General features: G+C 31.7%; 4 protein-coding genes across 8 annotated transcripts; 3 read left to right on the top strand and 1 right to left on the bottom strand.

Annotated features, from left to right (window-relative positions):
- Positions 1 to 1,634: 1,634 nt before the first annotated feature.
- Positions 1,635 to 5,444, top strand: LOC106756484 (probable E3 ubiquitin-protein ligase ARI2). Of its 2 annotated transcripts, none has more exons than XM_014638935.2 (7): positions 1,635 to 1,969; positions 2,465 to 2,497; positions 2,592 to 2,868; positions 2,972 to 3,452; positions 3,625 to 4,170; positions 4,249 to 4,379; positions 4,876 to 5,444. In XM_014638935.2, exons 1-7 carry the CDS (start codon positions 1,841 to 1,843, stop codon positions 5,019 to 5,021), a joined length of 1,743 nt encoding a protein of 580 aa, XP_014494421.1. In that variant the 5' UTR covers positions 1,635 to 1,840; the 3' UTR covers positions 5,022 to 5,444. The 2 variants fall into 2 exon arrangements, with proteins under 2 accessions (XP_014494421.1, XP_014494422.1); XM_014638936.2 differs by having other exon boundaries at positions 4,805 to 5,019.
- A 5,600-nt stretch (positions 5,445 to 11,044) lies between these two features.
- Positions 11,045 to 16,040, top strand: LOC106755587. Of its 3 annotated transcripts, XM_022778286.1 has the most exons (13): positions 11,045 to 11,153; positions 11,323 to 11,430; positions 11,569 to 11,684; positions 12,413 to 12,485; positions 12,672 to 12,755; positions 13,026 to 13,139; positions 13,236 to 13,670; positions 13,762 to 14,168; positions 14,374 to 14,473; positions 14,573 to 14,632; positions 14,708 to 14,794; positions 14,934 to 15,062; positions 15,374 to 16,040. In XM_022778286.1, the coding sequence occupies exons 3-13, from the start codon at positions 11,593 to 11,595 to the stop codon at positions 15,674 to 15,676; spliced, it is 1,884 nt and encodes a 627-aa protein (XP_022634007.1). In that variant the 5' UTR covers positions 11,045 to 11,153; positions 11,323 to 11,430; positions 11,569 to 11,592; the 3' UTR covers positions 15,677 to 16,040. The 3 variants fall into 3 exon arrangements, with proteins under 3 accessions (XP_022634007.1, XP_014493253.1, XP_022634015.1); XM_014637767.2 differs by lacking the exon at positions 11,045 to 11,153 and having other exon boundaries at positions 11,299 to 11,430; XM_022778294.1 differs by lacking the exons at positions 11,045 to 11,153; positions 11,323 to 11,430; positions 11,569 to 11,684 and adding an exon at positions 11,700 to 11,948.
- Positions 16,041 to 16,919: 879 nt separating this feature from the next.
- Positions 16,920 to 19,660, bottom strand: LOC106778390 (putative pentatricopeptide repeat-containing protein At3g18840). The gene is made up of 2 exons (XM_014666353.1): positions 17,593 to 19,660; positions 16,920 to 17,167 (listed from the first exon to the last, which is right to left on the bottom strand). The coding sequence occupies exons 1-2, from the start codon at positions 19,658 to 19,660 to the stop codon at positions 16,920 to 16,922; spliced, it is 2,316 nt and encodes a 771-aa protein (XP_014521839.1).
- Positions 19,661 to 20,589: 929 nt separating this feature from the next.
- Positions 20,590 to 22,703, top strand: LOC106754877 (plastid division protein PDV2). 2 transcript variants are annotated; one of them, XM_014636947.2, is made up of 3 exons: positions 20,590 to 20,696; positions 20,785 to 21,057; positions 21,962 to 22,703. In XM_014636947.2, the coding sequence occupies exons 2-3, from the start codon at positions 20,860 to 20,862 to the stop codon at positions 22,631 to 22,633; spliced, it is 870 nt and encodes a 289-aa protein (XP_014492433.1). In that variant the 5' UTR covers positions 20,590 to 20,696; positions 20,785 to 20,859; the 3' UTR covers positions 22,634 to 22,703. The 2 variants fall into 2 exon arrangements, with proteins under 2 accessions (XP_014492433.1, XP_022634018.1); XM_022778297.1 differs by having other exon boundaries at positions 20,613 to 21,057.
- The last annotated feature ends 2,562 nt before the right edge of the window (positions 22,704 to 25,265 follow it).

Raw genomic sequence — 25,265 nt, forward strand, 5'->3', positions numbered from 1 at the left:
TGCTGTTTTGATAATTAACAGAAAAATACCAAACTGATATTAGTAAAAAATATTAAAAAATTAATTGAATATTTGAATAAATATAAATATCAAATTAACAGATAAAAGTGAAAATATAGAGACCAAACAAATAATTTACCTTTTATTTTCTAACTAAGATACGGTGCCAAAATTATTCATTAAAGTACTCTATTAATATAAATATTAAAAGTAAAGACTTAGATAATTGATATTTTAGAGTATTTCCATTTATATTTTTAGTTTTTAATTAATTAAAAATGTTTTGACTATCTACTTAAAAATTAATTAATTAATTATATTTCTTACTTTCAATTATATATAAAGAGAGTTACCATTTCTTGGTGTACACATTATACTTAATTTTATCTTTATTACTATAAATTATTTTGTTAATCATTATCTTTTACATTATATATATATATATATATATATATATATATATATATATATACTATAATTCTTTTTTGAGACTATAATTTGTATATTTAATAATATTTTTATTTCAATAATAGTTAAAATAATTATTTATTTAGCAATCATAAGATAAAAGTAAACACATATTTTCGTTAATTAATATAATTATAGAAAATAATGTAACATAAAAAAAACACTGTATAAATATCTTCCAAATCTATATCCATATATAGAGGATTACTGATTTTATCCTTATCTTTATTCATATAAATGGTTTACTCAATAAGTTTTGTATTTATTGTTTTGTAATTATTTTAAAGAATATATTTTTTATAAATAATTATTTCTGTAATCATAAAATAAAGTAAACATACATTTTTATATTATTTTCATTAATGTTAATTAATTTAATTATAAAAAATAGCGTAATATAAAAAACTATATAAGTATCGTAATAATAAAATATGTTACATCTCATTTAAGCACTCATGTATTAAACATTTTCAAAATAATCATAGCAATTTACTTACTTAAGATTAAATTAATTTAAAATTTAAAAGTATTTGTATTAAAGATATTTATTTTAAAAAAATACTCATATGAAAATCTAACCAAGCACGTGAGTCTTAAAATTTCCCAAGATTACGTCAAAAAATAAAATAAGATATTCAGGCAATATAACTATAACTATATGCTAACACTAAAGCAATACGTAATAAAAAATAATGAATTTATTTCACAATTCTTTTTATTAATCTATAAGTGAAAATAATTAGAAAAGAAAGTAGAAAAAAAATACATTTTTTCATGTATTAAAAATTAAAGCAAAAATCTGGATGAGCAATAAGGTTGGACTTGAAAAAAGTGAAGATAGTAAACTATTGTTTTATTATTGAAATAATTATCATCATTACACAGTGCTATTGAGTTATATTTAAAAAAGAATTATTAATATGATGTATGAAGTTTGGAGAAATTTCACATTTTAAATAAATAAAATAAAATGTACAATTAATTAAAAAATAAAATGAATAAAATAAATAAAATGGAAATTAGATGTGGGGTAGATTTAAGAGTATAAAATTTTCAGAAATTGAAAAAAATAATAATATATTTAATAACAATAAAGATTAAATCAATATACCATATTTATATAGAAAAAGATAATTATAATGATTTTGTAATTTATATAAAGGAAAGGGAGTGCGGAAAACTGCAAAGGAAGAAGGAAAGGTTGTTTCTGTGTGTCTTGGTGAGTGGCTGCGCTTTGCCGGCCATCTCGTCGGAATTTCAGTTATTGAATTTCCGATCACCGGATTCGATCGAATATCGAATCCCTAATTGTGCGATATTTGTTTGTTTTATCAATTGAAATTGAATAGGCATTCAATCTTGAGTGGAGGTGATGGAGATGGAAGATTACGCGAGCAGTGATGAGGATTACCATTACGACTCCGATCAAGATGACTCCGTCGAGGCCTACGAAAACGACGAGGATTACGCGTTGCTCTCCTCCAAGGGTCCCACAACCAAGGTATTCCCTTCCGATAGGATATATCGTTTTTGGGATAATCCTAATTTCTTTCTTCTCTCAAAAACCCTCAATTACTGTGATTTCCTCTCGTCACGATATATGACCGCGTTTGTTTGTTTGTGTGTGGGGTATTTATGTATGTATTTTTTTTTTTTCCTTTCTTGTATTGGTGTGTGATGATTGTTATCATGTTAATGTGCATTATCATGGGTTTTGTATTGAGATGGTTTTCTTGAAGGTTGGGGCTTTTAGGGTAGCTCTGAATTTTGTTGCCTGGTTGGACTGCGTGACATTAACGTTTGGACTTTCCTGAATTAGTTTGGGGTTGGAATTTGAAGGGTTTCTTTATGACTGACATCTCAGGTTACTGTGGGTTGGTTGGGTTCTGTGATTCTATCATTATTTTTTTTCCTTGGGTATGGTGTGAAGCTGGATTATGTGTTTTTTTTCCTCTTAAGTCTATTGTAGTCTGATGAACTCCTTTGGCATTTGCAGGTGATTACAAAGGAATCACTTTTGGTTGCACAGGTAGCATGAGGGGGGAAAATGATGTCTTTGTGTGTTTTGTTTGGATAAATTATATTTTTACCTTTTACTGAGATCAGTATGCATATTTTTGCAGAAGGAGGATTTGCGCAGAGTAATGGAGATGCTATCGGTAAGAGAGCAACACGCTCGTACACTGCTAATTTATCATCGTTGGGATGTGGAGAAGTTGTTTGCAGTATATGTAGACAAGGGGAAAGCATTTCTCTTTGGTGAGGCTGGTGTTACTGTGGATGAACATCCCGACTCTGACTCATCCGTTCCTTCTACAGTAATGTGCTATATCTGCATGGAGGATGTTGCTAGGGTCGAAACAACAAGAATGGATTGTGGTCATTGCTTTTGCAACTCCTGTGAGTACTTGTTTTATTATTCATAGCCTGTGGTTTGGAACAATGTTGGAAATTATGCAAACTTCATTTATGAGCGTGTTTTGCATTTGTTTACATTTTGCAGGTTGGATTGAGCATTTTATTGTTAAAATAAATGAGGGTCAAAGTAAACGTATTAGATGCATGCAACACAAGTGCAATTCCATATGTGATGAAGCTGTGGTTAGAACACTACTCAATAGAAAGCACCCTGATATGGCAGAGAAATATGAACGATTTCTTCTTGAATCTTACATTGAAGACAATAAAAGAGTTAAATGGTGTCCCAGTACACCTCATTGTGGGAATGCAATACGGGTTGAGGATGATGAATTGTGTGAGGTAGAATGTTCATGTGGTTTACAGTTTTGTTTTAGGTGCTTGTCAGAAGCACACTCACCTTGTTCATGCCTGATGTGGGAGCTTTGGGCTAAGAAGTGTCGAGATGAGTCAGAAACTGTTAATTGGATAACCGTTCATACAAAACCATGCCCAAAGTGTCACAAACCAGTGGAGAAGAACGGTGGTTGTAACTTGGTTAGCTGTATCTGTGGTCAAGCATTTTGGTGAGTTTTCCTCCTCCTTCCTGCCTTAGCATATTCTGTTAACAATTAATCCTTCTTGCTGCAAAATATCAGTTAATTAAATACAGCAGGACGGATCAGAAGTTGAAGCCACCTCTGACACCGTGTTGACATTTACATATATTTTAGTAATAATTCAACCCTTTTGTTGCAGTTGGTTGTGCGGTGGAGCTACTGGCCGAGAGCATACTTGGTCAAGTATAGCTGGTCATAGCTGTGGTCGCTACAAAGAGCAAGAAAAAACGGCAGAACGTGCAAAGAGGGATCTATATCGGTATATGCATTATCATAACCGATATAAAGCTCACACAGACTCCTTTAAGATAGAAAGCAAACTGAAAGAAACTATACAAGGGAAGATTGCCATTTCAGAAGAAAAAGATTCTACACTCAGAGATTATAGCTGGGTAAATAATGGTCTCTCCAGACTTTTCAGATCTAGGAGAGTCCTATCCTATTCATATGCTTTTGCATTTTATATGTTTGGAGATGAGCTTTTTAAGGAAGAAATGACAGAAGCTCAAAGGGAAATAAAACAGAACTTATTTGAGGATCAACAGCAGCAGCTCGAGGCAAATGTTGAAAAGCTCTCTAAAATTTTGGAGGAGCCTTTTGAAACCTTTTCAGATGATAAGGTTGTGGAGATAAGAATGCAGATTCTCAACCTCTCAACAATTATTGATAAGCTTTGTCAAAAAATGTGAGTGCCCGCTTTAATAAGTAAGGTTGTGGTGCATTTCTTAGTTTTTGACGTTGCAAATTCTGATATTTGCTGCAGGTATGAGTGCATCGAGAATGATTTGTTGGGTTCTCTCCATCTTGGCATTCATAGTATCGCTCCATACAAGTCAAAGGGCATCGAGAGGGCTTCAGAACTTTCAGTTTGCTGGAACAACAAATTAAATACTGGTAAGTGCATGTGTCGGTTCTGTTTGAATAATTAACCAGACCCTTTTGACGTTATCATTGCCACTTTGTGTTACGGCCTCTCATAATGTACTAAAGAGAAATTTTGAGTGAGTCACTTTTGTTATTTTGGCGTTTTTTTAATTTCTTTACTGTGCATTAAATTATAGTAGTCATTGCTGTGAATTTGATGCATGCTATCTGTGTTCATGGTTTTGATAGACTTGGTATTAATCTTTGTCAAAAAGTGTTAAATTTGTAGACGAGCGATACATAAATAATCATGTTCAAGGGTGGTTATTGTAGATCTTGTTTTGTCTATTTGTTGTTATGTACCAAGATGGAAATGAAGTGGCCATTTTTAAATTTAATTTTGGAGCTTTCTTATTCAATTATGTTATGAATGTTCTTATGTATGTTTTCTTCAGTTTGACTTTGTGGATGCCATCAGAAATGTTACTGAGTGAAAAGGATTATTGTATATATGCTGCAAGCGTAGGTGTAACAGCAGAACTTGATCGGCCTTCTGGATCAGGGAGTTCAGATGATAATGGATGCTCTTCTCGTAAACGTGCTAGAAAAGATGGTGTTGGAGGTGGTTTTTTTGATCTAAACTTGCCAGCAGAGTTTGTAGACAGAAATTGACTTTGAAGAAGGACACCTTATATACGTACAGGCGTACAGGTCTAACATAAATTGCTTTGCTGCTTTTGGAAGGAATCAATCTTTTTTGGATTTCTCACCCCATTCGCATTCACCCATGTCTCTCTACTCTACTCTACTCTACTGAGATATATGTTTCTAAAGTTTATTGCCATCTCTATCTTTCTGTCTGAAATCCTAGCGCTGTATATAGATAGCCTTGGTGCATTTATTTGCTAGTAGTTTTATGTAAATGGCTGGCTACCTGGGTTTCTAGCAACACCTTTCAGGACAACTTCTAGGTTCCTTTTATTCCTATCTTTATCTTATCAAGTCATAGGTGGAGGTAACTTCACTCATTTTTTTTGTTTTAATTTCACCTTTCAAACACTATACTTCTATTAACGTCGATGCTCTACTTTTTAATTTTGTTCCAAAACCCTCCTGCTTTTATAAATCGGAAGAAATATACTTTTGTTTGAGATTAAGGATACACATTTTTAGGAGAGGAAGAAATAAAAGAACAATTGAAATATAACAATGTTAATTTTTTTTTTCTCAAGATATCCCTTCTTATAAGATTTCTCCAGATATAAATGTATATACTTTTACCTTTCTAAAGAGGGAAATAAAGCCCATGGGTAGAAAACAAGTCAATGAAAACAATATGTTGGCAGACAAAGAAGTCTATGAAGGACCAGATAGTCAACGATTCTAATTTATGTCATTAAAGTGATCTTATCAAACCGCAATATATGTAATAAAAAAGTTCAATGAATAATCCAGTTTTAAAAAGTGTATTTTTGTGTTGGATTAGTCTTAAATCTAAGAACAAATTGAACTAATTTTTAGAAATTTTTAGAGTTTTATTTAAATCTTCAAAATTATTCAATTATTCTTCTATTTTGACGTTTAAACATAGTTTATCATTACTATTTAAATGAAGAAAATGATCAACTTTGTGAATTTAAATTATTTAAATTTTTCTCGAGTTTAATAATTAACGGGAAAAACCATAATTTCGTTGCCCATAATAACTCGGCATGGACAATGGAAAGGGCACTAGAAAGAACTTTCAAAGGCAGTTTCCTCCTCAAAAGTTTCTTCTTGCACTCAAAAAATAAAAATTCAGTCTTTCTTTGAACAGTGTAATCTAGAAATAAAAATAACTTCTGCATCATACAATTCAGAAACTTCTTGATTCGTAAAATTCAAAAAACTAAAAAATGACTTTAAAATTGTATAATTTAAAACTTATTTTTGACTTTTTAATTATACAATTCGAAAGTTTTTTTAATAGAAGAAATAGTTTTCAAATTATAAATTTAGAATAATTTTTAATTTATATTATACAATTTGAAAGTCATTTTTTAACTCGTGTAATAAAAAGAAAAGAAAAGAATTATGAGAGTGTAGGAATAAAGTTATCGAGGTGCAGGAAGAAGCTGCCACATTCTAATTTCTTCCTGATGGACTTGGGTTAGCCCAATAACCTTGCTGCAAATCTTATTATTTACTATTTGTGGTTGTGCATTTCCACCCTAAATATATGAAAGTATAAAACAGAAATAAAATAAAAAAAAAGATTGAAATTAATTACCTGAGAAGGGACTGAGAAGGTGAAGGGGTGAATGATGGGAGAAGATGAAAGAGTCTCAAATTTACAAAATATAATTCTCAATCTTAAAATCTTTAATATTAATTAAACTCAATCAACAACATTAATTGGTGTAAAATCAGATAACTCTACTTGTATTTGAATTTACTTGTTAAATGACAATACAAATAATAATAGGCGAAGAAAAATAAGATAAAGTACATTTAATAATACTAGTAATATCATATGATAATAATAATTAAGATAAAGTTATCAATAAAATAATGACAAGTATAGGTAAAGTGATAACGGCAGTTATAAATATATATTTTTTTCAGTTGTTTTTCGTGGTCTACTTTAACAAAATCTTGTTCTTCTATATTTTAACAATAACATATAAACATTCATTAAAGGTTTAATTGTTTATTTTGTCCTCAATTTGGTTGAAGTGTGTCAAATTCGTTCCTTTTTTAGAAAAATGTCAATTTCGTTTTCATATAGAAAAAATTTGTGTCAATTTAAAAACAAACTAATGGTGTTAAAAACTTAAAGTGAGTTTTGAATAATAACCACTTCATGGTCCGATCCCTGATTTTGCAGTGGATAAAATGAGTTTTGAAAGCAATGATTTTTAACGAAGATGACTTGATTGACACAAATTTTTTCTATATGAAGACAAAATTGACATTTTTTTAAAAGGGGACGAATTTGACACACTTCAACCAAACTGGGAATAAAAAAAAACAATTAAACATACATTAAAATAAGAAAAAATAGAATAAATAGTTTCTTTTGACTGAAAGAAAAAAAGTATTACAGAAAAGAGAGTATAGAACAAAATTGATGCCAAACATATTACTGTCTCATCAATCTCAACGCTAAGATTCTGTTTTCTTTGTTTTTGTTGAAATAAGAAACTTCGTTAGCTTCTGACAACACTATTAAATGTTAGCAACCCCAATATGCATGCATTGGTTCCTTTTACTGCCATCGATGCTGCATCATTTCTCTCTCCTTACTTCATGCATTTAAACACAAACCCTAATAAATGATTCTTCTATCAACTTTCATATTGATCACTGTGCCAATACTCATCTTAAATTTTACATTTTCCTATGATGTTTCTCACCTTCCACTAAATTTTTGTAATCACTCACAAAAGTATTTGCTATTTTTTTTTCTTGTTAATTGTCCATTTTAGTAGGTTGTTCACATATTGACGAGTATCTTAAAATTATTCTTAACTTTTTTGTCATTCGTAGTAAGTGTATCAAAATATTTTTAAGAATTACAAAAAGTTAAAGCCATAAGTAAAACACCAATATTATTTAAAAATTTTAAACCAACAAGTAATGCTATGAATATAATTTTTTCTTTTGAAAAGTTGACAAATATAACATCAAGGAATAATATTTACTTTTAAGTGTAATGTATGATTATGTAACTATATCGTATGATTATTTGATTAACTGTTATCTACATGGTTATAAGATGCATTATAGTTTATTGATGTCAAAATACTTTTTAATTTTACTATTTCAATAATAGGTTGGTCAGGACCGATTTATATGTAGAAATTTGTTTATCCATTGTTAAGTTTGAGATAAGGAGTTAGATAATTGTATTTATTACAAATTTAAGATTTTATTGTGTTAACAGAGTGATCATATTATCAATTTGAATATTGAAGTGTTTTTGACACGTAACCATTCACATGGTTTGAACAAGAAGTAAAGAGAGTGAAAAAACACAATTTGAACTTGAGAGACAATTTTAAAACTAAATGTAACATGAAGTATTTGATTGTGATCCCAACTACACACCCAAAATAATAAGTAAAATTTTTCAACAAATCATATTATCTGATAGGTAATTGGTATCTTTAAAAAATATTTTTTAAGAAGGAAAGTTATATATATATATATATATATATANATATATATATATATATATATATATATATATATATATATATATATATATATATGAAAATTTAAACTCAGATTTCATTTGAAATTCAACACCAGGGAAAAATTTATGTTCTCTAAATTTTGTGTACTAACAAGTTGCTTGTGTCTTATCTGATGACACATTAATAGGTAAAGTTTTCACTAATTCTGAGGTCTTGAAATTAGTAGAATTTTGGTTCGTTCTGGATCATTGAAAAAAACTGTTGAACTGATACGGTTTATTGGAGTAATATATATTATAAAAGTCACAAGTATGTCTGTCAGTTTCCATTGAAAATTTGACAGTGTAATGTTTTGCTCCATAAGACAGGTTAATTTTTCTAATTAATTAAGTAATTAACTAATGTTGTTGCTTTGATTGGAGTCAGAAACTCATATTGGAGACTCCCAACACAGGGAAATAGAATAGAAGGGCTTTGCTTCTGCAGGTTTAACAAAGCCAAAAGTCAAACTACAAAGTACTTAAAAAGTGAGTCAGAGTTTGGAAACAGAACAAATGGAATTAATAAACCATAACATATTTTTTTATTTTTACCTTTGCTCATTGGGGTGCAAGAAAAATAAAATAAAAATTAACACATGCACTTAAAATATAAAATGTTTTTTTTATTAAATCACAGATATCTGTGCTAAATAACATTGTGATTTTCTTTTTTCAGATTTTTTTATCTCTCAGCTGCTATTGCAAACAACTCTACTGTTATATTTCAGCCACCTTTCCCTCACTAATATATAGAAAATCTAAAAAGAAAATCATACACAAAGTGTAATTTCATAACACAAAAAATGGACAAAATGAACATTAACTTCTTATCTTTCCAATAATACATGATAAATTTGTTTAATACCAAGAATTCGACATTTAAAACAAAAGTTGTTGATGTCATTCAAATGTGAATTTAAATTCCATATTGAATATAAATGAGAAAATAGAACACTGTATAAAGATAAAAAATCTATTATTCTATTGTTTTAAGGTTTTGGATAGAAAGTGATGTCAATTTTTTATATGATTGAATTCATGTCTCATTAGTATTGTGTCTCTCGGGTGAACCTCTTTCTTGATGGAAAGAACTCTAGTCAAATGTAAAATTATGTGTACACAGGCATGCAAATATCTGTACCATTATTGTAAGCAGAGATATAAGAGACATTATTTTATGCTGTTCTTCCCTACGTGTATAGCACCCTCTCCAATGAGAAAAGGCATGACACTTTTTCCCACCAAAGTCATTGACAATGCAAAGATTGGTTGTATCCAAGTTTCTGTATGAAATTAGACAAAAGACAGCCCACCAAAACCAGTCACCTCATATAAAAAAACATACTCTGCTTCTTCCTTTGACAATAAACTTTCAGCCCTTTTGAGGCTGCTTTTCTATAAGTGCGTTTTCCTTTTTATTCCAAGTCACCAAACTCACTGTGTTTTCTTCTTCAACCTTCCCTGGCGTTGGTAGCATCGCCTAGTGGAGGGGTCATCAAGGCTATCACTCTAAATAGCGGCATAAAAATTTTCACATTTCTGCATCCTCAAATTTATCTGTAAATTATGTAACAGTATATTCAAACAGCTATAATTTAGTAAATAAGCATGTCCCTTTAAAGCTTGTTTATATTATATTATAAGATTAAATATGATTTTAGTTTCTAAATTTTGATATAAAATTGGAAAACTTTGATGTGAAATTGAAATTAGTTTTTATCATAAACATTGATAAATTTTAATATTGCTTTCAAATATGAGTAATACAAACATATTTAACTCTATTATGATTCTTAAGACAAGTTTGAATGCCACCAATAATTAGACTAAACACTTCCATGATTAGGTAGGGAAGTTAATTGGATTCACCTCTCATTGTAATAGGAGGATAGTGGCAGGTTGTCTAATTAGTAGGTAAAATTTGTCTTAGTTTAGTATAAAGAATTAGGGTTCATGTTTCACTTTAAACCAAGAGATATACTGTCTGGTTAAAACCATTTGTTTAATCAAGTATAAGGATAAAGAAGGAAATTAAGATGAGTTGATCAAACTTCAAGAACACTAAAGTTTTACCATTTCAACCAAATGATGGTAAATAATTTGAGATGTTATGACATGGGAGTTTGCCCTTGGAATGGCATAGAAAAGAGACCAAGTGCACGAGTGGATGGAACTGTGCGGTGATGCATTATGTAAGTCCATTGTCCAACAAACTGCCATCTCAATCATACTCTGTGTTTTTGTCACTATGTTCTATCCTAAATGGTGAAGGTCTCAGCTTTTAGACACTGCTATGAGATAAAGGAAAAAACTAAACTTATGTGATTCTTTTAATGCAGTGCATAAAGCCAACCAGCACAAAAGCTTCAAAGTTGGAGTGCCTTTTGAAATGCATGCAACATATTTGCATAATTGTTGATTGCATATTCTGCCATACACATATCTCAGTTTGCCTCCATGTTTCTTGTCATATCATTCTTTTGTAATCCCTAAGTTTTACTTTGGAATACATTCTACAAAAGCTATGACTTGATTTTTCTTCTTTTGATGAAATGCAAAAACCACAACAACTTTATCAAAAAAAGGTGGGTTAGTCAAAAATTAAAAAAAGGTGGTCATATGTTCTTCATAGATTTTTTGTCAACAGCAGTACAACACAAGTATACCCTTCTTGTATTTGTACCATAGTGGTTGAGAATAACATGTACCAGACGTATATATGAAAAAAAGAATATGTTTTTGGAATTGAAATAGATATAACTGAGAGGCTGTTTGGATTTTAAACCACCAAATCGATTCAGCTTTCAAAAAGCTTCACTGGGCGAGAAGTCGCATTCCATCAGAGAGGAGATTCTGCTGCTTGTAAGCGCAGCTATGCTTTAAATTAATGCATTTTGGATGTATCTTGCCATTTTGACCATGTTACATTTATGAAACTTTGTCAATATCTGGTCCTTTTGTGTGTGTGGCATTAATGATTTTTGGTGCATTCATTGACAGTGTTTAAGCCAATCTGACTTTAACATGCATGGAATAGAGTGGCGAGATTCTGTTTTCAAGCAATTCAAGCTCATGGACCCAACTGTTTCAATTTCAAGTCACAAGCGCTCCAATAGGTTTTTCCAGACACAATTCCTTTCTTACTTTCGACATTTTCTCTTCTTTCTTTTTTCAGTATTTGTTGTCACTTTCTCATTTCACCAACTTTTGTCTTTCTAAACCAAATAAATTGAAGACCGAGTTGCAGCGCCACACACCCTTTTCTTCTTCTCCCTCTTCTTCTTCTTCTCCTTCTTCAGTACATTCATTTTTTAACCAAATAATGGTTCTTCAAGTTATCCAGAACTTTGGCTTCTTCAGATTTATGCTGTTAAATATAGGTAATCTTACTTTGTTCACAAGATCGTAACACTAAATCAACCCAAGAGTTAATATTCCCTCTGGACTCAATTATAAGCAAAACTAACTATTTTTACACTTAAACTTCATTCAATATTCTTGTTTTTATACAATAAAGATGTGTATTTCCTATATTTCCTTCAATTAATTTTATTGAGAATGATGCTTAGATTTAAAGATACGGGTAATTATGAAATAGAAGCTTTATGTAAGATTGAAGGAATTTAAATTTGTTTGTTTCTATGTATTATCTAATATTTGAGTCCGGGGAGTAAGTATTTTAAAAAACTAAGGTTCAACATGGTATTTGTTTCACCTCCTTGCCAAAACAGGTCTTATGAGGAAGCTTTTTTCATTGGTTTTGCAGGCTAACAGGACCATGCTATCTGTAATGATGACATATTCTCTGCTCCCTATTTTGATATTTTTGTTTACTGTTTGGCAGTGACCCAATGAAAAGAAGAGTCATGGCAGATGGATTAGAGAACATCAGTGAAGCTTCTTATCGTCCTGAAGTGGTATCTCTCCTTTTCTCTCATACCACATTTACCTTCTTGATGAATATTTTTGAGCATTATATCGAGAGCATTTTCCATTCCTTTATTAGCGCAGTTTTTATCATTCTTATAGAAGAATGATTTTCAGCACATATAAGCTAATACTTTTAACTTAGTAATTTTCTCTTTCTTTTATATCACAAAAAGGAACCGGGGAAACTAAAGCACAGCAATGAATCCAAGACGAGGCAATACAATAATATTGATCTTCAAAGCTCTTTGACTCAAGAGGTACAAATCTTGACTGATAATTAAGTTGTCTGTATACAATCAGCTAGTAGTAGGCTTATGACCGCACAGTCCTTTTTGTGAAGACATTTCTAGTAACAGTAACAGGTACTCATAGTCATACCAAGGAGGGTAGTATAGAAGGAAATGATTGGAATTGTCCTTATTACACATGGCTTAGATAAACCTGGAGTCAAATAATGCAGTATTCATTGTATTTATACGCATTTGGTTGATAGCTTTTCATAATATATAGTTTTTATATCTCTGAAGATTCTACAGCTTCAAAAACGATTACAGCAACAATTCGTGATAAGGCGCGCATTAGAGAAAGCACGTTATCTGCCTTTTTCACAGGATGCTGCATTAGAAAATGCAATACCAAAGGTACAGTTACATACAAGTACAGTTTTTACTTTCTCAGTTGAATTTTTGGGTCTTGCTTCTGACTATCCATTATATACATCTCTTATGTAATTTTAGGCTGCAAAGGAACTGATTCAGGAAATTGGAATATTAGAATTAGAAGTTGTATATTTGGAACAATACCTACTCTCTTTGTATCGGAAAAGATTTGATCAACAAATTTCATCTTTATCACCTAAGGAGAGAAGATTGGAATTAACTTCAGACACTAATAAAGTAAAATCTGCAGTGCCCAGCAATGGTGCTATTTCTGACAAAGAAATTTCAGTTGTGAACTGTAGTAATGTCATTTCACCCAGAAATTCTGTTGGCTTTCGCCTTAAGGAATGCAATAACCAGTTAGAATCAGAAACTGTCTTGGACTCTAGTATTCATCGATGTCACTCTGCACTATCTCAACGAACAGCATGCTCAATTGAAGCTTCTCCTGGGAACATTGAAACCAAAGCTGTAGTTGACTCTTACCATTCTCTGCCATTATCCATGTTGGAGGTAAGTATAATGAAAACCAGAAAACTGGTTACATCCTTTTATTTGTATGCAGCCTTCTCTAATATCCGGCTTCCAAATTTTATTTCAACAGCAAACTCAGTTTGCTAAATTCAGTTCAACAAGTCTGGCCGAGCATCTTGGGAGTAGCTATGTTGATTACGTTCCAGAAACACCCAATTGGCTTTCTGAGGAGATGATTAAGTGCATATCAGCTATATATTGTGAACTTACAGAACCACCTTCTCTTGATCATAAAAATGCTTCATCCCCTATTTCGTACTCATCTTGTGGTAACGAGTTATCTTCACAGAGCCAGGGTAGTAAATGGGGATCACAATGGAAGAAACACTCATCCTTCAATCTAAACTCCACTAACCCTTTCCATGTCAGAGGGTGCAAAGAATTTAGCGAACCTTATTGCTCAATGACAAGGATACAGAAATTGTGCACAGATAATCAGAAATTAAAAGAAATTGAATACATGCTACGGAGATTTAGGTGAGCCATCTTATAGTGCACAATGCTTTTTATCATATTTTATTTGGATTCAAAGTTTGTCTTCTAAATAATCTATTAGTTGGATGATAAAGCTACACGTTACATTTTTTACCTTGAAAATTGAAGTTATCAACTGTGGTATGCATATCTGGTTAGATGATTTCTTTTGTCTGGAAGAACAACTTCATATCCTACTTTCTTGCAGGTCACTTGTTTCTCGGCTGGAAGACGTTAATCCTAGAAATATGAGGCATGAAGAAAAGCTTTCCTTTTGGATTAATGTGCACAATTCCTTAGCAATGCATGTAAAATTTCTGACTCTCTTAATTTTATTTTATTTTTATCTCGTGCATGTTATTGCTCCAAATCAGAACCATTATCATCCTCCTCGCTTTCCTCCGCAGGCCTTGTTAGTTTATGGAATTTCAGCCAACAATGTTAAGAGAATGTCCTCAGTACTAAAGGTAAGTTTCTTGTTCATAAAACTCCATGGAATTGACTGGTATGTGACATTTACTAAAATAAGCTAGGATATTCAGGCTGCGTATAACATTGGTGGACATACTATAAGCGTAGACCAGATACAGGACTTCATTCTGGGATGCAGAATGCCTCGCCCAGGACAGGTAAATCTGATTTCCAGAAACCTCAAAGAAGACTGCATATTTCATTTTACACAATAGCCAAACGAGTTTGGCATAGATCAAATACTGTCGTCCGTATGTTTTTTCTTAACTCAGTATTGCACCTTTCTTTTTCTACTAGTGGCTGCGGTTGTGGTTTCCTTCAATGACAAAACCAAAGGTTAGAGATGCAAGAAAAGGATATGCAATACATCGTCCAGAACCTTTATTACTATTTGCTCTTTGCACAGGAAGCCATTCTGATCCTGCGGTAGACTTCTGGTCTTTCTGTACTTTTAAGTAAAAGGATACGTTCACCTACAATTTTTGTTGTATTCACCTAACTCAAGGAAACAGAAAATTCTATACCTAAAGATGTAGATTACCAAATTGAAACATTTATAGGTCAGAATAAATTTATTTGGATTAATGAAAGTTTTCAGAAATTCTTGCCTTTTTCTTAGGTTAAGGTTATAAATAGCACATAAGTTTATGTAGCTTTCACAGCCTCCTTCTTTAAAGAAAGCCTATTATCGGTCATTTTCTCATAAGTTCTCCTGGTCCTTGTTGCAACCTTCTCAGGTACGTTTGTATACACCTAAGAGAGTATTTGAAGAGCTACAATGTGCCAAAGAGGAATACATTCAGTCCAACATCACCATAAGCAAGGAACAGAAAGTAGTTCTCCCAAAGATGGTTGATTCCTTTGCAAAAAATTCAGGTCGAGGAGCATCTGATTTGATGGAGATGATTAAGCCTTATCTACCCGATTCTCAAAGGAAGAGCATTCAAGAGTTTCATTCGAAGTCAAGCTTGAAAAACATTGAATTAACTCCTCATAACTTCACTTTCCTTTACTTGATTTCAAAGGAATTAGCTTGGTAATGACATTCCTTGGTAGGATTCATGTACTTGTGTGGGTAGAATAATCGTCTGCCTATCCATATCTATCCAAAACTTGCATTTGGTGATAAGCACAGGTAGAACGAGCAAGAAGCAAATTTGTCTGCTTCAAAACATAACAGGTGAATAATAGTTGCCTGAGTTATATCTGTGAAGATATTAAACCAAGGATGGTGACACTAAGTGGGAATACGAAGCAGAGAAAGATGTACTTCAGATAGAAAGCAAAGATGTAACTAATTTTTGCTTCATACCTCCCTATCTTAAGGTCCTTTTGAGTTAATGGATGTATATTCTTGATTCTTTTCATCGACATCAGCTTAGAATGATATTTCAATCCTGGATACGTTTTCTGTGTCTGCTCAATAGAAATCATTATTGACGCCCAGCACAGCAATTCTAAAGCACATTCTTATTGCCTTTTGGTCAAACAGCATGAAAGATAACGAGAGAATAACTGAAAAGAAAATCATTAACTCTAAAAAATAATTAGATTTTAACAAATGCTTTGTACTTAAAACGCTTTCAATGGGAAAGAGTTATTGATGGCAATAATGTAGAACCAAAATAGTTTATCAAGTAACAACTTGTAATTTATTAACCAAGTGAAACCATGAGTTATGTTTTGGACAGAGAATAAAACAATTTTTTTCTTTCAAATTACATGAACTAAAGTTCAATTTTAAATTTTGAGAATAAAAACGATCTAATCCCAAATTTGAGATACTAAATATAAAAGTTTAAATTTCAATTGTTCCTACAAATTAAAGTTATCTGGATAGGAGCATAAATTCCCGATTTTTCTTTGAGGAGGAATTAATACATTTACTCTAGATTAGTATTTAAATCACAATATAGTTGATGTTATAAACTGAGTAAAGTGGTAGACAGAGTACTGAATTATTAACAAACCATGAATATAACAGATCAAATGTATCTAAAATATCTCCGAGGAGTCATGCAAACTCCCAAGTCCTTCCTAAATACTTTTGAAGGCGCAGAAAAACTGCACAAGGAGAAGGATGAACTCTTGCTGTGTGTCATGGATGCAAGAGGGTCTTTTTATCTTCAAACTGCTTATGTTTTCCCTGCAAGGATCCACTTCTGCCTTGATAGTGTTGATGGAATCTGAACTTCATACCTAAAGAACGTCATCTCCACAGAACAGCAGCAAAACCAAAACTCAACAACCAACTACAGCGGCAATCACAAAGCTGGTTTTATCCTAGCTCCTCACATGCTTGAAAACCGAAATAGAGCACAAGAATTCAAGACATGTTTCTTTGTTTCCATTCGCACGCTTCAGATCACCCATGGCAGCACCAACACACCAGGGCGGAATCAACGGAGTTTCATAATCACGGAGCATTAATCCTTCATCATGTTCCATGTGCCACCAAATATGAGACACAGTTGGTCGTGTAGATTGTAGAGCACCACCTTTTCCGCCTTGAATAACTGCCTTCACAGAAACTGTAATCTACCAAAACATCAATTCAAAAGGAATAAATTCTCTCGTCATGTATCTCCATAAAAAGTTTGACTCCCGACAGTGAATTTACCAAGTCATCTTATCAGGCCAACTTATAGCTGTTTTGCTCTTTACTTCATTTGCCAAGATTTTCCTGTGATAGGATAGAATAGGATGTGACAACATCAAATATTTGTATGTAAGGAGGACATGTCATCAAATGCAGCTCTTCCAAATCATCAAATGCACTTTCATGAAGAAAATAGTCTTCCAACCGTTTTTGTTGTAGTATTATAATTCCTATTGACTACTGGAAATACTATCTATAAGCATGCTGCATTGGATGATGGCTCTATGATCCTTATGTGGCAGAGCATCCAATTTTAGTGGCATTGGCTAGTTAACCATCAAATTATATCCTAAATACCAGCCTGAATTTCATTAAGTTGATTCAGCTCTACGAAAGATAAATACAGTTTCCCATTCAAGCGCATTAAAGTTGAATATATTGCATCTGCTTTTGAATGAGATGTATCACCAGAAGTAAATACATGAATACCATTTTCCACAAATATCCAACTGCAACCAGCTAGCTTCTTAGCCTCGTATCCTCTCATTTTCTTTCTTATTCTTCCCATCTCATCCCACTTTCCTGTGGCAGCATAGGCATTGGCCAGCTGCACATATCTAGACCCGTTACCTGCTTCAACTTTTAATAGCTCCTCTTCTGCCCGTTTGACGAGTGCTGTATCACTGCTCATCTGACAGGCATTAAGAAATGCACCCCAGATTGTAGCATCTATTGGTATGGGAATCTTCCTCATGAACTTTACTGCCTTTTCTAGTTTATTAGCCCTTCCATACATATCAACCATACATGCATAGTGGTAAATCTCCGGCAATACATTGTAATCTTGTTCCATGGAAATAAAAAATTGCTCTCCTAGTTCAACTGATCCACTATGCCGACAAGCTGATAGAAGTGCAATAAAAGTGACTGCATCTGGCTTGACACTTTTATTCAACATTTCCTGAAAAAGATAAATTGCTTTATTTTCATAACCATGATGAGCATAACCAGCAATCATGATATTGTATAAGATTGCATCTCTATCACTGTCAGTAACCAGTTGGAAGATTTTCTCAGCATAAGTAACATTTCCACATTTTGAATACATATCAATCAAAGCACTCAGTAATTTCTTATCCACATGAAGTCTCATTCTCAAGATGTAAGCATGACTTTCCTTTCCCAAACTAAGGGTAGCTTGTATGGCACAGGCGCCAAGCACACTGATAATGATCGCTGTATCAGGGACTACTGCTTCTTTAGTTAAAAACTCTTTGAAAAGTCTGAAGACTTCCTCACATTGTTGTGATTTGACATAGCCAGAACATAGAGCTGTCCATACAACAGAGTTTCTTTCCAAGAGTGAATCAAAAAGCCTTTGGGCTTCTTTCATGTTACCTTGAGATGAGTAGCCTGCTATCAATGAAGCAACTGAAAATGGACTTTTAATCTCAATTTCTGCATTGACTAACTCTGCATATCTGATATTCCCACACTTAGAGTAGAAGTCGATAATGCCACTGCTAATAAATTTATTTGAACTGCAACCATTTTTCAAAACCCGAGCATGAACAGATTTGCCAAGCTTTAAACATTTTATACCTGTGCAAGCACTCAAAACACTTGCTAAAGTGTGTTCGTTGAAACCAATACCATTTTCAGTCATCACAACAAACAAGGTAAGTGATTTCTCCACATAGCCGTTCTGGGCGTACCCTGCAATTAATGTGTTCCAAGACACAGTATCATTTAATTCAGGATTTTTCCAAAATATATTTAGGGCCATGGTCATCTTTTTTTCCCTACAACAAGCTGCAACCATTGCATTCTTTGAAATCAAGTCCACCATCCCGTCACAACCGCTAAATGTAGTACATGCATCTTGAAACGAGCCACATTTAGAGTACATGTCTATGAGAGAACTCAAAGCAAACTTACTTAAATCATTTGCAGTTTTCACCATATATGAATGCATCTGCTTCCCATAAAGCAGCACACGTAGTTTGGCAGCAAGGTTAAGCATGGTCGTGAGAGTGAACTCATCAATCCCAATTCTGTCACGTGCAGATTGCATTCTAATAAACAAATCAAGTGCCTCAGTCTCGTACCCATGGGAGCCAACATAAGCCGACAACATGGAATTATAAGAAACCAAATCTCTGTGAGAGGCTGAGTCAAAAAGAGCTTGTGCGTGAGGCAAGTTGTTTGCTTTTATGTAAGCCATAATTATGGCATTCCAAGAGAACACATTGGGGTGGGGAATTTCATCGAACAGTTTGTGGGCCTCTTCCAAAAGGCCATGGTTGGAATAAAGATGAATGAGTTGATTACAAGTGAAAATGCTTGATACCAAACCGGATTTTATTGCCTGGACATGGTCACGGTATACTAGAGCATCTCTCACTCTCAGGGGCCTAATTACCATTGCTACTTACTATTGCTTTTGAAAATGTAAGTATTGTTCTTGGCCAAAAACAAAAGGCTAATAATACCATTAAAAACTTTGGGAAAAAAAAATTGATTTTTTTTTTCACAAACATCAAAACATTGTATATATGCGATGATGATGATGTTGTATGCTTGGTTTTGCTTTTTAATTCACGCTCCTTCATGCATGCATATAAAGAAAATGGAAATAAAAGTGCACGTGCCTCTCACATTTGATCCTCTTTATCTGAAGCCTCTTTTCCCTCTCAAATAAAAAACAAGCTTCTAAGTACGACAATAATTCATGATTACAAATTACAACTCATCTTATGATTAGATTCTTCAAAATAGTTGAAATTAATTGTCGGGAATGTCAATTGTTTAAATAACATAAAAAAAATTATACTGTTCATTGAGTATGAAATAAATTATAAAAATATATTATAGAGTGAGTTTGGTAACAAAAGATTTAGAAGGTTCAAGTTAAGAAAAAAATGAGAGTTTATATTTAAGTTTTTTGAGAATATTTACTTAATATTTTCTTTTGGTTTTCATTAGAAGATATCAAACTTTGCTAATTATTTCTAAACTATATTTCACCAACTGGTTTGAGAATCATATCCCCACTGCAATCCAAAAGGTGAAAGAATACTACTTTTAAAATTAAAATTCCCTAAGTCCATCCAATCCAATTTTCATCTTATACTTTTATAAACCCTAAATTTTTCTCGACACTTTTGCAAATAGTAATATATATATATATATATATATATATATATATGTTATGTTCTGCACAATAATTTTAACAATGTAACAAATTAGTATTTTAGCACACTGAAATAAATTAAATAAAAGAAAAGAGATGAAAATTGAAGAGTAATTTGTGAGAATGATAAAACAAAGTGTTGATATTAATGTTTGTCTGTTTGGGAAGTTTGACAAAAGCGCAAAAGTTAATGAGCGTAGATTTTCTATCTCTATGACGCACCAGAATCACTTGATCACAATCCCCACCACTGGAAAGCATTTGGCTGGTTTGGATTTCATGTCAAACTTTTTTTTTTCTCTTTCAAATTCACAAAATTAATATTATGAAATTGAAATTACAAACATTGAATTTAGGGTAGAAAAGAACCCAACAAAGGAAACAAACAAAGAGAGAGACAGAGAGACAGAGGGAGAGAGAGAAAGAGGAGAATGGAGGAGGAAGGCATAGGGTTAGTGTTGGCCAGAGCCACAGAACTTCGATTGAAAATCAGTAATTGCATCCACAGAACCGACACCGCCAATGGTCCCACGCCGCACGCCGACGACGACGATGAAGAAGCCACCGAACGGCTTCTCAACATTTGCGATGCCCTTGAAGCCTTGGAGACCCAACTTTCTTCTTTGCAGGTGCCATATTTCAAAATTAGGTTTTTTTTTTATTATTAATTATTATTTAGGGCTTTTTTGGCGGTTGGGAATTGTGGGATATCGTAGATTGTCTTTGTTTTTCATTACTTGTTGTTTGGGTATTTGATTTGCTGCTGCCTCAGTGAGTGAGTTCGAGATTTGAGTGGTGGTCTTGGTACGTTATGGAAGTTTTGTAGCTTACCAGCTTTTTTTGTTCATTCTTGTCGATAATCAAATGCCAATAAACTCCATTTTTGTGACCAAAGTGGTTAACTGTACATGTTCAAGTTCAGTAACGCCTGTGGTTAACTGTCACCACAGGTATGTGCAGTGTATTTGCAGTCTATGTGCTTGAGGTGCTTCATGGATTGAGAAAATACCACCTTACATTTTCTTTCATGCCTTCAAGGGTCTTTATACTAATGAATGAATACACCTTTTCATTAGTTTTATGCAGACCCTGGAAAATAATAAGTAAATTGGTATTTTTTTGTAATGAAAACTGAAAACAGAAAGCATTTTCTCAAACTAAACTGTCCCGGATTGTATTTAGATGCTTGATTTGACTATTGTGGAAACACGGTGTGTCTACGTTTGTGCTTTGTTAGAAATACAGTTTTCCCTTGCATTGCATTTTTACATTCTAAATTAATGGTTTCTTCATTCTTGGCCTTGCAAATCCACAATGTGAAGTGAAACTTGACTCGTTCGAGTTTGGAAGTGTGTGATCAGTATGCCATCAGTCCTTCACACTCTTTCCTACTTTGTGACGCTATGATTTTATTATTAATGCTTGTAAGATGATTTTTAAAGTTGTATGATTTTTTATGCATTGGTATGAGAAAATAATCAAATTATGATTGAGATAACAGTTTGTGAATCATATGTATTGTGCTTTTTTTAGGTTCTGCAGCAACAACAGCGATATGAAAGAGAAGTTGCCTTGGCTGAGATTGAAAACAGTCGCAAAATGTTAATTGACAAGCTCTCTGAGTACAAAGGTAAGGAATTGGAAGTGATACATGAAGCTTCCACTTTTGCTAGTGAAACAGTGGAGCACAGCAATGATCTACTACTTCCTCCATATCCTAGCCGCCCTCCATACTCTGTGTCTATGGACAAGGAATATCTCTCGCAGATTCCTTCCGTGAACAAGTCTGGTCGCAATGGGTTAATGACGCTTGATCCAATGATTGAGGCCAACAAGAATCTCCGTGAAAAAGATCAAAATCTCGTTGAAAATGGGGCTAAAAATTCGAGAAAAGGATTGGGATTTTTTATAACTTCTGCAGCCAAAACAATGCTCACAGTAGTTGGCGTGGTATCAATATTAAGTTTGTCTGGTTTCGGGCCTAAGTTAGGCACTCGTTTCAGCGTGCAAGGCTGGCGTCACAGAGTAGAAAATGTGGAGAGATCTACGACTAAAAATGGGAGTGAGAGACCAAGAATTCAGTGTCCACCTGGGAAAATAATGGTGTGGGAAAATGGGGAAGCTCGATGCCTAGTGAAAGAGAGGGTTGAAATTCCATTTTCAGCTGTTGCTGCAACTCCTGATATAAACTATGGATGTGGTTGACAATGGCTTTTGTACTCTGCATTGTATATCAGTTCACTCTCTTCTCCCTTTCTTTTGTTCCTTCCTTCTACTTTTTGTCAATATGCTTTTGAAAATGTTATATTCAGTGGCTGACTGTCTTGGTTTTGGTAGGTGTTGCAGTTCATTTTGAAAATGGGAGAAATTTTGAATAAACATGACATTTTAATAATAATTTTACACTTTTAAGGATTTGAATGAAAGATCTTTAAGAAAACCATAATTACATTAATCAAATATGAAACAATTCATTAGTAAGTCCAAAAAGACTAAATACATACACCTGTACAGGTAAGAGACTGAATGAATATGAAATCATTACTTTATTTTGGCAGAAAAAGCCACGTGTCCTACCCCTGCCATCGCATGAACTATACAAATATTATGCACGTGTTTAATTGGTCATTGTCTGGTACGTTGAGTTTTAATGAATTTGAAAATACTGTTAATGTGTAATATTTTGTTAAGACAAGTGCTTTATGATTTGATTAAACTTTTTGTTTGTTTGTAAATCTTTTTTTTTTTTTATTTGTAAGATCTTTTGTTTTTGTTTTCAATTTGAAACATGTGAATACATTATTTGAATTTAGTAAAAAACATAATTTCCTTAATGTCATACGAGTCTAATAAATATATAATTATCGTATAATCTTAATTGATGTGTTTGAATACATGTATAAAGAAATGTGCTTTGATATGTATATATAATAAATCATAATAAATAATAATTGATAATAATAAATATAAACAACAAACTTAGTTTCTAATTTAATTTCTATATTTAAACTTTTTATTTGATTTGGTTTTGATATATTTTTTAAACTCAGTTGAATTATTAATTTTGTAAAAATATTCAATACGATACATTTTTGTTAAATTAGAGTTAACATCTTTCGAAAGTGTTGTGTTAAAATCTAAATTTACCATATGTCAAAATTTGAATAATTTTTTATCTTGAAATCTCTTTAATTTTAACCTTAACACTTTACAATAAATATCACAAATTTTGACATGTGATGTATTTAAATTTTGACATATAAAACCTTCAAAATGTCAATTTTAACACAAATAATCATATTGAATCATTTTTTCTATATTAGAAACTCAATTAATTATTTTATGAAAAATATAGAAACTTAATTAAACAAAAATAAATATAAGGATGAAAACAAACAAAAACATATATTTAAACACGAAATTACTAATGAAGTTAAATAATAATAAATAATATAAATGATACAATAAACATAAATAATAACTTATAATAAATTATTCATGATAAATAAGAATAAATATTTAGATTTAGTAAAACTATACTTTCTTTAATGTCGTTCAAGTCTAATAAATATTTCACTTTTCGTATAATATAATGGATAAGTATGAATAAGTAATGCTTCATGTCTTAAAAACATGTGTTTTCATTTAAGTATATAATAAAATAATTCATAATAAATAATATAAATTATATAATAAATGATAATAACTGGTAATAAGTAAATATAATAAATAAGAATAAATATTTAGATTTAATACAACATAATTTCCTTATGACATACAAGTCTAATAAATATTTCATTTCCGTATAATCTAATGATAAGTATGAATAACTAATGCTCCATATCTTAAAGAGTAATAAAATAGTTTACAATAAATAATAAAAAATGTTAAATGATAATAATAAATATAAATTAAAATAAATAATATATATTGTATAATAAATAACAATAAATAATATAAATATAAATAACAAATAATAGTGAAAAATTTTGTAAAAAATAATAGTAAGCATAACTAATAATAGTTTTAATTATGTTTTTAGTTTTTAATCTATTATGTAATTTTAGTCGTGGAAGACTATATCTGAAATTTAAAAAAAAAAATGGGATGAAAATGGATCAAAATTTTAAAAAGAGACAAATATTAAAATCATATTATAGTTTATGAACCAAAATCATATTTAGCACATAATAATAATTATAAATATAAATAAAAAATGATTAATATAAATAAAAAATAAATATATAGTAAAATTGTATAAATAATAAATAAAGATTTATATGATTTATTGATAAAGTGATACATGATAAGATCATACAAGTAAAATCATTAAGCGAATCAATACTTAAATGATATAGTATAATCAACTTATCAGGACAATACAAAATAACTTACCAAATGATATAAAATCAAACAATATAAGTTTAAGTCCATCATACTATATGAGTGTCATACTATATGAGTTTAGCAGACGATGCATGAGATACTTCTACCATACATTTAAAGCACTTATGTCAATATATGTTAGAGGAGTTTGTCTATATATTAATTAGATAAGTTTATTTCCATACAGTAATTAGATGAGTTTATCAACACACTTTAGACGAGTTTGTCAGTACACTAGTTGGACGAGTCTATAATAATATACATCAAATATGTTTGTCCATATATTGATTAAACAAGTCTAAAAATATATATTAGAAGAATTTATCCATACACTAATTAAATGAATCTATAAATACATATTAGATGAACTTGTTCATAGATTCATTAAATGAGTTTGTTTATACAATGATTAAACAAGTAACAACAGACACAAAACAACTTTACCTATACA

The sequence above is a fragment of the Vigna radiata genome, chromosome 2 (assembly GCF_000741045.1).
Source record: "Vigna radiata var. radiata cultivar VC1973A chromosome 2, Vradiata_ver6, whole genome shotgun sequence".
NCBI classification, from domain to species: domain Eukaryota; kingdom Viridiplantae; phylum Streptophyta; class Magnoliopsida; order Fabales; family Fabaceae; genus Vigna; species Vigna radiata.

Coding starts and splice junctions, on each gene's coding strand:
- LOC106756484 (XM_014638935.2), top strand. CDS start 1,841: ATGGAGATGGAAGATTACGCGAGCAGTGATGAGGATTACCATTACGAC. Junction 2,869..2,971: donor TCATTGCTTTTGCAACTCCT/GTGAGTACTTGT, acceptor TACATTTTGCAG/GTTGGATTGAGCATTTTATT. Junction 4,380..4,875: donor GAACAACAAATTAAATACTG/GTAAGTGCATGT, acceptor CTGCAAGCGTAG/GTGTAACAGCAGAACTTGAT.
- LOC106755587 (XM_022778286.1), top strand. CDS start 11,593: ATGCATGGAATAGAGTGGCGAGATTCTGTTTTCAAGCAATTCAAGCTC. Junction 11,685..12,412: donor AGTCACAAGCGCTCCAATAG/GTTTTTCCAGAC, acceptor ACTGTTTGGCAG/TGACCCAATGAAAAGAAGAG. Junction 13,140..13,235: donor TAGAAAATGCAATACCAAAG/GTACAGTTACAT, acceptor ATGTAATTTTAG/GCTGCAAAGGAACTGATTCA.
- LOC106778390 (XM_014666353.1), bottom strand. CDS start 19,660: ATGGTAATTAGGCCCCTGAGAGTGAGAGATGCTCTAGTATACCGTGAC. Junction 17,168..17,592: donor ACTTAATGAAATTCAGGCTG/GTATTTAGGATA, acceptor GGTAGATTACAG/TTTCTGTGAAGGCAGTTATT.
- LOC106754877 (XM_014636947.2), top strand. CDS start 20,860: ATGGAGGAGGAAGGCATAGGGTTAGTGTTGGCCAGAGCCACAGAACTT. Junction 21,058..21,961: donor CCCAACTTTCTTCTTTGCAG/GTGCCATATTTC, acceptor TGCTTTTTTTAG/GTTCTGCAGCAACAACAGCG.